Below are 12414 nucleotides of genomic sequence, written 5' to 3' on the forward strand. Positions count from 1 at the left end.
TTACTTAAATTATTGATCAAACATTTGACTAAAAGTTCAGAACTTGGTAGTTGGTACCATTGTATGTACAGTGTACAGTATTCCTCCAATTTTTTTTTTTTTGGTGACATGAAATGTACATCTATGGCTTACATGTCCAGTAATTTGATTCAGTATAGACTATACATGTATCTATTGTTGTCATTGAAGATGTGATTTTTTTCTTTGCATCCTGATCTATTTTTGACAGCCAAGATTTAATCTTGAAATTCTTACGTACAAGGATTCTATGGTATTTTGACATATTGAAATGAAAGTGACAGCTCAAAGTCAGAATTGTTTTCAGGATGAATCAAATTTCCAGACAGGTTTATACAAAGGAAGCAACCATGGTTGGGGGTGTATTTATAATGTCTGTTTGGGACCAGAAAGTTATTTAAAAAATCACCTGCTTTACCCTTGTGAATTGTAGTCTCAAAGTTGTTTGAAGTTGAAAAGTTGTACTTGAAAGGACAAGTCCACTCTTACAGAAAGTTGAATTGGATAAAAAAAGAGAAAATCCAAAAAGCACATAACACTGAAAATTTCATCAAACTCTGATGAAAAGTAAGAAAGTTATGACATTATTAAGATTTGTCTAATCTCACAAAATAGTTATATTCACATCCTGGTCAGTGTGCAAATGAGGAGACTGATGATGTCATCCACTCACTATTTCTTTTGTACTGTATTACCCTTTTTACACAGGCTAAAATTTCCTTAACCCCGTACTATAGGTGGGGCTAAATGGCAATTTAGCCCCACCTATAGTACAGGGTTAAGCTTAGCCCACTTTCTTTTTACACAGCATTTTTGCAAAGTGGGCTAACCCCACCTATAGTACGGGATTATTTGGCCCTGCAAAAAAGCAGGGTTATCCCACCAATTGCGGTGCTAAGAGCAATAGTACGGGGTTAAGATCTCATGTGTAAAACGAAAGTGGGCTAAGCTTAACCCCGTACTATAGGTGGGGCTAAATGGCAATTTGGCCCCACCTATAGTACGGGGTTTAGGAAATTGTAGCGTGTGTAAAGTGTACGAGTGAAGTACTTGTACTACGAATGATCGACAAAAACCACTAGTCCGGGGTTAGCGAGTTTCGTGTGTGAAAAGCAAGCATTCCTTATCCGGGGTTAGCAATAACAATTTGGCATGTGTGAAAAGGAAAAAAAATAGTACGGGGTTAAGGATAGTACGGGGTTAGCGATAGTCCGGGGTTAAGAAAATCCTGTGTAAAAAGGGCATATATCATTATATGAAATATAACATATTCTGGTTTTCTCATCATTGTCAAGTGAAACAATGATTTATTCCTCCTTGAACATGTGAAATTACCATTGTTACTATATGGTTCAGTCAAGTTGGTCCTGATTTTCAAATCTATAAAAAATTAAATATTGTATAATTCAAACAATAAAAACAAAAGAAATAGTGAGTGAGGGACCTCATCGTCTGTCTCATTTGCATGTCACTGAATTGTGCATATCACTGTTTTGTGAAAAATACACAAAATTTTAAGATGTCATAACTTTCTTATTTTGCATCCGATTTTGATGAAATTTTTAGCGTTATGTTAGTTTGATTTTTCGCTATCGATTCAAGTCAACATTTTTCTGGGGTGGACTTGAATTTTTTAGTTTAATAATAACTTTTAAAAAGCATTATTGTCTTGAAAGCTTCAGATACATGTAAGTGCTCAAGGATACATGTTGTAGGCCCTACAGTGTAGGCCTACATTGTCACAGGAAGGTGAATTGCCATCAAAGACAATTATAATAATGGGCCATTATCATTTTTTGGGTATACATGTACATGTACCTTCTGTATCCATTTTGACTATTGGTTAGTCTATCGGATTACATGTAGTTGAACTGGTCAAAGACAATACATGTACTACTTTGTAGCTTGTCCAGTACTGTGTGCACCTCACAGGCGACTGACTGGAATCACTAGCGTACCTACGGGGGGGGGGGGGGGGGGGCAGAGGGGGCAGTCTGCCTCCCCCCCTGACGAGTCACAACCCATTCAAAAGACATTTTCCCTTTTTTTTTTGCTTGTCAATTTTTTTTTGGGTACGATTGAAGAGTTTTTTTGATTGAAAAACTTTTTTTTTTGGCTTGTCAAATTTTTTGACTGGTTTTGCCCCCCCTGTGGAAAATCCCAGGTACGCCACTGATGGGAATACTCCCCAGTGAGTTAAGGATGTGCACACATTGTGTGCAGGAATGACTGATTGAATCCGATGACCAGGGCAATAATATATCTTTGTAAAGCGCTTAGACATGTCATTCCGATGTATTAAGCACTAAATAAAAGCGGATTATTATTATTATTACTTTATTTAAATAGAAACGAAAGATGGTTATCTTTTGGTCAGTGGATATTCAATCATTGCTGTATAAAGTGGGCACTAGATTCGACCAAGTGACAATTGGACCAAATGGCAATTAGACAAACTGGGTTTAGTTTGAATGGTGTTTGAGGATCTACTGTACATGAATGTAGGAGTTAGGGTGACTTGTATTGGACTACATAGTGTGAATATCACCCAAATGGTTCAAATAAAATATTGCACCTGTATTTTGCTCAAAGCTTGGATGTACCTTAGCCCTACATTGTATACAGTGCGTCCCACAAAAAACGAAACAGAGAGTAATGATGATTTATCATAACTTAATCACAAATACAATTTAGACAAATGACCTACTATTTTAAAGCTTAGAATCTCTTCTTTCATCTGAAATTACTTAGATTATTTCTCATTCATGCATGAGTGAGCCAAAACAATTTGAAAAGGGGATGCCAAAAGTCACTTGGCGGGCCATATTTGGGTTTTAAAAGAAAACCACATTTTGAAAAGGTTAAATATCTGCTCTTTAATTTGATACCTCAATTACAGAAAATGGTCAAGAAATAACAAAGTTCTGGTTATTTGAAATAAGGCTTGAATTTCAATAATTTCATAAAATGAAGAGGTCTTACAGGCTAGCGTTCGAACTCACTCGACACTCCGTTTTGTTGACGATCAGCCATTCATTAAATCTTTTGTTACCATGCGATAGCTTCTGTGGGAAACCGGTGAAAACATGTTTATTTAATGTAATTATGGAAATACAAGCATTGTTTCGAGGGATTATAACTTTTTTACTCCTTTACCATTTTCTGTGATTAAGGTATCAAAGAAAAGAGCAGATATTGAAATTTTCAGTCATGTGATATTCTTTTTGAAATTCAGCTACCCCCCCCCTTCCGCCAAATGAGTTTTTGGCATCCTTTCCTTGAAATGCTTTTGCTCACTCATGCGTGAATGAAGAATAATCCAGGTAATACCAGATGAATGAGGAGATTCAAAGCTTTACATTGGTAGGTCATTTGTCTATTTTATTTATGATAAAGTAAATGATAAATCATTGCTAAATCTCGGTTTCATTTTTTCTGGGACGCACTGTATGTAAAATAGGAGATTTCACTTTCAGGTGGATTTTTCACAATTGCAGAATGTAACCAGAGCCACAAACCACAAATGTATGTAATTGTCATGATGTGTATGCTTGCCAAAAAGTCAAAAACGTGTTCACATAAAGATACATTGTCAGCATGTAAAATAATGCTTTTATAATAAATATTGTTAGTGAAAAAAAACATATTGTATGTTCAAGCGTATTTAACTCTGTGGAATGATCAAATCTCTCACAAAGTGTGGCCTTCCACATTCAGCCACGGAAATAATAGCTGTACGAGCTAGCGTGCAGAATCTCAGTTCAGGGGATTTCGGGGAGAAAAAATTGACCTCTGACGTCATTAAAGAGGAGAACATTCATACTGGCCGTGTCACCGGCGAACTTCTCTGGGGAAGTTCTCCTGTGTACCTTTCATAATAGATACTTTCCCCTTCGCTGGCGAATTTTGCCAGCGAAGTTCACCGGAGAAAAGGGCAGTATGAAAGGGGTATAAGAGAATTGTACTTGCAGGTCTGCAATTATAAAGTTGTAAATACATGTAGTTGGATTTTAAATAAATCATATTAGAGGCCGTTCTCATTATGCTTTCTAAAACTAGTTTACTGGAAACCGATTTAGGAAACCACTTCGGAAGATTGCTTTGCTAGCGTTCCCACTTGATCACACGAAAGTGGTTTTCAAAATCACTTCACGTAAAGCGCTCTTGTTGCTAAGGAAACGCTCTCAGTGGGGTGACATGTTTCGCCCGAAATTCGAAACAGCTGCATAGGCATTCTACACCTGTCGTGTGGAGTAGCTCGCTCAAAATGTGCAAAGATCGCTTCCTGAAGAACGGTTGTGTCCTCACGCTAAAACCAGTTTAACGAGGCAAAGCGATCTTGAAAAGTACATCGCGAGGTGGTTTTCCAAACTGGTTTGGAAGATCGCTTCCAAGACTGCTTTGACCGTTCTCACTACGCGTTAAACTAGTTTCCAGTAAACTAGTTTTAGGAACGTAGTGAGAACAGCCTCTTAGTCATATTTTGAATAATGACTGCTTTGTTGTTTGCCAGATATTTATAGCATTTTCAAATTTCAACAAATACACATGTAGGCCTACAGGATTTTCATTTGATGTGAAAGGTTTTATTTCAGGTCTGATTGATGTCAGGTTATGTATGTTTTTTACAACTGAAATTACCTGCATGTATCATGGGAAAAGAGTTTCTCTTATACAGGAAATTTTTGAGATTTCAGGAAATAGTTGTACTAAAACAGGAATGCGACATGTATTTCAAGGAAGCTCGTAGAGAAGAGCCGTGGAAGAGTGCCCTATAATTGTGAACTTATGTATTGGCTTTTAATAGTCTAGCATTAATTAACTTATTCCACTTCCCAGTCACTCAAATTGTTCATAGTAGCTTTCTTTTTACATCAGCACTAGCAGGAATACATGTATATAGTTTTGAAATTGTATGGAAAGCAAGTGAGACCAAATACTATTTGAAATGTTTGATCACGTGGATGTATTAGGTTTTGTTTACCAAAATTATTTTATACATGTACTTATTTCTGGATAAGATTTTTAAAGCTTGATCATGAAAACTTTGGTTTTGTCCAAGCTTCATCTGTATATTTAATAATCTACTTGAAGTCAGGTTTGTAGGCCTACATGTAGTAGTCTACTGGCCGTGTGATTTTATATTCAGCACAGTTTTTTTACAAATTCACTAAATTTTTACGTTTTTGCCAGGAAATAATTATTTGGTATAAACTACATATTGTATAAATTCTCTCTTTTTAAGCAAAATCTTTCATCTTATCTGCACTTTTTATTTCTCTGAAAAGATTAGAAAGTAATTTTGTCTGAGATGTGCCTAATATTCCCACAATTTGAGGAGGGTCTCTTGAGTTATGATTGGTCCCATTTGTTTCTAGTTGTTGTGCCATCTATAAACTGAGTTTATAGATGGCACAACAACTAGAAACAAATTTCTACATTTAAGTTTAACTGTACAGTTTTTACAGTTTAACTGTATGTATACATTACATGCTTTTAATCAGCCTGTCAATTATTACATGGACTCAAAGACAGATTCATAGCATTTCCTTGCTTTCATGATCCTTTGTGTAATTTTGTATCAGCCTCTTCACATTATTGTTTGTATGAAGGAGATACTTATTGGTTTCATTCTATTAATATGACAGCTGCTGGGATGTGTGCCAGGTTATGTATTTGTTATTGAAAGAAGAATAATAAGAACACACTTGTTAAAATACTTTTAGTTTTCATTTATATTCTAATGTTACATGTTAGCAATTTATACCTGTGTTCTGAGTTGTGAGTTTATAAAGATAAAAAAAAAATCAGTTTGATTGATTTCAGATTTTTTTTCTCATTAAAGTTTTCAGCTCTGCATTTGAATGTGATTATTGTGCTAACAGTGTACATATTTTTTTTTTCCTTTTACAATTTATAAAAACCCCACCCAATAGCACAAAGAATATGGAGAAGTTTCTGGTCATTTTCCCATTTGAGTAAATTGCGAATGCTTTGCAGGCTACGCGCACCAGTGACATACATGTACATGTACAGCACATTGTTCATGATTTATTAATAAGCTCAATGGTGCCATGTGGTGCTGTTAACATTGTGGATGAGTCCACTATTGAAATAGGTACAATTTGGTAGTTCGTCAGGTTTGCACAAAGCTACCCGCATGTAATTTGCTTTCTTGATGAAAAAACACCTACATTACAACTGTAACTTAGCATACACTGTGTACAGTACGCGTAAGTACTGTATGTGCTGTGTGTGTGTAACCCGTGTCATGACCAGACAGTATATCCCCATTAAAGAATGGTGCGGTATGATCGCATTAACGCGTCCGTCACAATAGCTATGATAATTAGGCTGCGAATGTGTATCATATTTGACAAAACTGTCAAGTGAGCTATCATTGGTTCTTCATAAAATCGGATGCCAATATTCAACCAATCACAACGAATAAAATGTAAAGTAGAGAAGATTCCTTTCTGTCGAATTCCTGAAACCTCATCTGTGGAATACATTCATACAGGAGATAGGACAGTTTGAAATGACCCTACTGCCGTCTGTGATTGAGTGAACCATGCAATATGTGTGTTAAAGCATTGGAGGTTGTTGCAAAAAATTGGTATTTAGAAAGAAAGTCTGACGAGTTGAAATGGGCATCCATTGTCATAATTGGCAGACTTACTCCAAATATTATAGCATATCGATTTCCAGGCAATTCAAGTTGGCTTAAAATTTTATACTTGCATAGTTTGCAATCATGTCCTTGTACGTGTGGTTTTTGACATCTACACTGCATTGACTTTGTACAGTGTGCGCGCATGCAACATGCCCATTTAGCCTCAAATGTGACAACTTTTCCATCTTATGGTCAAAATGTCTTTCATCGTTGCAGACTCTGAATGGCTCGTGAAGTGGGATCTGCAGCTGGTTTGCGAAGCAAACCAGCCTGAAAGGGCGAGCGAAGCGAGCCAGCTCCAGTAGACCTATACCCTTTTTACACAGGATTTTCTTAGCCCCGGACTATCGCTAACCCCGTACTATCCTTAACCCCGTACTATTTGTTTTCCTTTTCACACATGCCAAATTGTTATTGCTAACCCCAGATAAGGAATGCTTGCTTTTCACACACGAAACTCGCTAACCCCGGACTAGTGGTAGCTCATGCTTTAGATACATTTGTCGATCATTCGTAGTACAAGTACTTCACTCGTATACACTTTTTACACACGCTGAAATTTCCTTAACCCCGTAATATAGGTGGGGCTAAATTGCCATTTAGCCCCACCTATAGTACGGGGTTAAGGTTAGCCCACTTTCGTTTTACACTAGCGATCTTAACCCTGTACTATCGCTCTTAGCACCGCAATTGCTGGGATAACCCTGCTTTTTTGCAGGGCCAAATAATCCCGTACTAAAGGTGGGGTTAGCCCACTTTGCAAAAATGCTGTGTAAAAAGAAAGTAGGCTAAGCTTAACCCCGTACTATAGGTGGGGCTAAATGGCAATTTAGCCCCACCTACAGTACGGGGTTAAAGGAGAATGAAACCATTGGAACAAGATAGCTTGTGTGAAAACAGAAAAATCAAAGAAACAGATCAACGAAAGTTTGAGAAAAATCGGACAAATAGTGAGAAAGTTATGAGCATTTGAATATTGCGATCACTAATGCTATGGAGATAGCAAATTGGCAATGCAACAAAGATGTGTGATGTCACTTGTGAACAACTCTCCCCATTAATTTAGTATATATTTCACTTGAATTGCCTCTTTTATCACATCTATCCATAAATCATGTGTTTTTTTCTACATGAGGGTATGTAATACATATTTTTCAAGAATACATCATGGATAAAGAGTTTGTATCATCATAAAAAAAAGCAAAAAGAGACATTTTGAGGGTATTTTATAGTCCACCAAAGGGAAAGTTGTTCATCAGTGACATCACACATCCTTGTCACATTGCCAATGGGAGGATCTCCATAGCATTAGTGATTGCAATATTCAAATGCTCATAACTTTCTCACTATTTGTCCGATTTTTCTCAAACTTTCTTTATTCTTATTCTTTGATTTTTCTGTTTCTACACAAGCCTATTTGTTCCAAAGGTTTCATTCCCCTTTAAGGAAATTTTAGTGTGTGTAAAAAGGGTACTAGTCTGCTATGGACTCCTTGAATCAGCTGTGATACACACACTGCAGATGTGGGTCTACAGTTGTAGACTAGTACATAATAGGAACAAGGAAGTCTTGATATACTGTATATTTTGCTCATGTACTTAATTCCTGATAATAATTTTTTTGTAATATTTTTTAAAAATATACATGTAGGCCTAGGTTACTTTATAAATTTTCAAATTCAATCTTTATTTGATACACCCTCCAATCTACATAGTGCACAAATACCGGTTTCTATGAATGTTGTCTACATTACACCCCATAATATTAATAAATTTCTCCTATAGTAGGGCCAAGCTTTTACTCACCAACATTTATACCAATTCTCCAGACTTTTCTATTATTCAGGTTATTATGAATAGGTTCAGTTTATTAAATTGTTGGTAAAAACTTAGTGTTTTTTTATAGTATAGACTCTATACTATAAAAAAAACACTAACTATAGACTGTATAAAGTGGAAAAATAGTGATTTTCTGAATTTTCAAATTGTGAGGGTCCAGTCCAATAATAATGACACAGAATATATGTAATCCCTGTAATTAACTCAAATTGATTTTATTTTTGATCCACTAGTTTAAACATCCTTTGCTTTCTAGTGATACTTCAAGAGTTGAAAATTCAATCAATCAATCCATTCAGCAATTTGAATATAGTCTAGCACACTCTGGTGCTGACAAAGTAGACATTTTCCCATCACTGAACAGGTTATAGCAGCAGCCTTGTACAATACATGTTCATGCAGCTGCTATTAGCACTGTAGCAGTCTGAAACTCCTGTAATAACCAATATGTACAAGTACTTCAAAACAGCATAGCACCCTCTCCTGTCATAAACATGCACGATTTGTGCATCCGTCACCAAAACGATTTAGCAGCTGTCTGCTATCCAGACAAGAGTTCCAACTCTCACAGTCACCACTCACTGTAGAAGAAACCATTCTGTTATGAGTCCTGGCTGGGGACAGTCCTTCCCCTGGTAAAAGTCGGCAGGGCTTGTTTTCTTGACGACATCAGTGGACGTGATTAGTCAGTTGCCACTTGTTGAGTATCTCTGATCGCATGTTTCTCTGAGGATTTATTGGAATATTAAACCTTCACCATGTATGGCACCTCGTTTACTTATTCGGGTGATCTTTATCTCTATCCCGGTAAGCAAAGGATAAATATATCTTTCCTGTATGATTTTGTATTTTTTTTTTCTTAGGAAACTTTGTATAAAATGAGATAACATGGGTAAATGTTTTACTTGACCAAAATAAATACTGTAAATGATTTAAAGTTAATGTTGTTGCAGTTCTGTAGCCTTGTAGGTCATTAATGTAATTCTCAAAGTCACTGTTACACCCCCCCCCCCTCCAAAAAAAATGTAATTGACAGTGACTTCGCTATCAGTGTAATTTCTATGGAAACTTTCATTTATAGTAATAATGCTATATACTGATGCTACATTGTATTATGAAGGACAATGTCAATTAAAAGTTAATAAAGGGCATTGCCTAATGTTTATAGGAGAAGGCTCTTCTAGACATCAAAAAGTGATTCAAGTTATCATTTTGATCAGAAATATTTATAGGTAAATTATTAGTTTTGATTTAAATATTGAACTGTTTTTACTAGGGCATATACATGTAATTTGTATAAAAAATGCTGTATTTGCATTATTCCTTTCTTTGATAGAATTTCAGTTTGAAAATATATGTATCATTTGATTTTTTTTTAATTTACTGTTTCAGCCACTTACAAACACTTTTTATTATAGGTATCAATCTCGAAAATACTAATTTCTCAAAGTTTGTTAAAATTAATAGGATAGCTATTGATAAAAAAATTGTTACGAACCAATTTGATACATAACTTTCGTTGCCTTTTTAATACATGTAGATTCAAAATAATAATTGCTATATAGTATGTAACAAAACAAGAAAAGTAAAAAAGACAATGGCAAATTTGTTCAGTAAAAAGTCTTTAGGGTTGTGTTTCAAAGTTGTACATGTACAGTACATGTATGACTCCAAACATTTGGAATAAATTCCTGAAAGGACAAGTCCACCTTAACAAAAACTTGATTTGAATAAAAAGAGAAAAAATCAACAAGCATAACACTGAAAATTTCATCAAAATCGGATGTAAAATAAGAAAGTTATGACATTTCAAAGTTTCGCTTCATTTCACAAAAATAGTTATATGAACGAGCCAGCTACATCCAAATGAGAGAGTCGATGATGTCATTCACTCACTATTTCTTTTGTTTTTTATTGTTTGAAATATGAAATATTTTGATTTTCTCGTCTTTGCCATGTGAAATGAAGTTTCATTCCTCCTTGAACACGTGGAATTCCATTATTTTAACATTTTGTGCTTCAGGCAAGGAGGTCCCAATCGTCAAATTCGTAAAAATTGAAATATTGTATAATTCAAACAATAAAAAAACAAAAGAAATAGTGAGTGAGTGACATCATCAACTCTCTCATTTGGATGTAACTGGCTCGTTCATATAACTATTTTGTTGAAAATAAGCGAAACTGTGAAATGTCATAACTTTCTTATTTTACATCCGATTTTGATGAAATCTTCAGCATTGTGCTTGTCTGATTTTTCTTTATTGATTCAAATCAACATTTTTCTGAGGTGAACTTGACCTTTAAAGAAAAAAAAAGGCTCCATCTTTCTTAAGTTAAAAGGTTAGTTTAATTTTCTCCCTCGACAAACAACATACTTGTACCTGTCTTTAAAAAAAACACTGAGTAATGCTGCTTTGTCATCAATGTCAGTGGTTATCACCTTCATGTGAAGAGATCCAACAAGTTAAATTTAGACAAAGTTTAGCTCTGATGATGTGCTAATGTGACAGCAGCACTGCTTGCCAATGTACATGTACTGCAGTGCAGTGTGATATCAAATAGCTGTAGATACGGTAGTGAATTGAAGTTCAAAAGTGACTTCAACATGATTCAACAAAGCTGAATCATTTATTGGAAATATGTATCAAGTATACTTGGCATATATGGATGAAAATAATTCTTTTTAATTTCTTTCATTTTTAAATTCATTTTTATTTATGTATTTATTTATTTGATTATTCATTCATTTATATATATATATATATATATATATATATATATATATATATATATATATATACATGTATATATATATATATATATATACATGTATATATATATATATATATATTTATGTAAATAATGTAATATATTTATTTATTTTTATCTATTTATTTATTTACTTAATATACTTTACTTGCTTTGGGGGAAGGGTGAGGTTCCTACAGAAACAGATTGGACATAATGGCATGCCCCTGTAATTCAAGCTATACGAACATAATGATGTTACAAAATGATGCCGAGGTTCAAGGTTTGAACCCTGGATCACATATTTCAGAAGGCAGTATTAAATTTTGGTCTCAGGGGGTGTTGCAAAGAAAATATTTGCAACCAATTACTAATTTCAAATGGAAATTTACAAGTGATAAATTGATTTTAACTATTAAAAGCAAACCGATTTGTATACTTCTTGATGCAAGAAAGAGACCATCAATTAATGGGAAATTTGCAATGAAATGCATGGCTTTTGATTGATTTATGACCAAAAATTGCATACTGTACCATTCAATCATAAGTTTCTTGCTAAACCCAAATTACATGTAGGAATTAGTTGAATTCTGTAAAAATTCAATACACATCCCCTGTATGCACATACACATACTGTACTAGGCATTTTTTTTCTTTGCTTAATATTAATCTATTTATCTATTTTGCATCCTACATAATATTTGCATATCAGGAAGTCAAATAAATATAATTTTACTAAGAATCTGTTCATGGTTCATAAATGGTAAAATATTTCATGTGTTTCATCCATGGAGATATTTATTTGTATAGTTCATAAAAAAAAATCTGAATCAACAATTTCACATACAGGAAGAAAATACTGTTTTACAATATATGTATTTTCTATCGTACTCTGGACCTGTGTTTGAATAGCAAAAAAGATTTCCCCATTGACATTTCAATTTGACATTAATGTAAATTTTTGTTCTTCATTTAATTGAAATGACTGTTGATAAAGATGAAGAATATGTGTACATGTACTGTACAGTGGAATGTTCACATTCTCAAGCACCATTATACAAATATGTATGGTACATGCTGCTAGGGGAAGGGGCAGTCAAATATAATGCTGTACACATGCATGACCCAAATAATGCA

At 34.5% G+C, this 12414-nt stretch overlaps 1 protein-coding gene across 3 annotated transcripts in view; it reads left to right on the plus strand.

Annotated features, from left to right (window-relative positions):
• LOC121415560 (myotubularin-related protein 12-like) overlaps positions 1 to 12414 on the plus strand; it is a 93850-nt gene that overhangs the window by 18587 nt on the left and 62849 nt on the right. Inside the window, exon 1 of one of the 3 annotated variants that reach the window (XM_041608815.1) lies at positions 8931 to 9336. The exons of the other annotated variants lie outside the window; for them this stretch is intronic. Coding sequence (XP_041464749.1) covers positions 9288 to 9336 — 49 coding nt within the window. The 5' untranslated portion in view covers positions 8931 to 9287. Of the gene's footprint in view, positions 1 to 8930; positions 9337 to 12414 lie in introns of those variants that run through there. 3 annotated transcript variants of the gene reach the window in all.

Source organism: Lytechinus variegatus, chromosome 5, assembly GCF_018143015.1.
Source record: "Lytechinus variegatus isolate NC3 chromosome 5, Lvar_3.0, whole genome shotgun sequence".
Lineage (NCBI taxonomy): Eukaryota > Metazoa > Echinodermata > Echinoidea > Temnopleuroida > Toxopneustidae > Lytechinus > Lytechinus variegatus.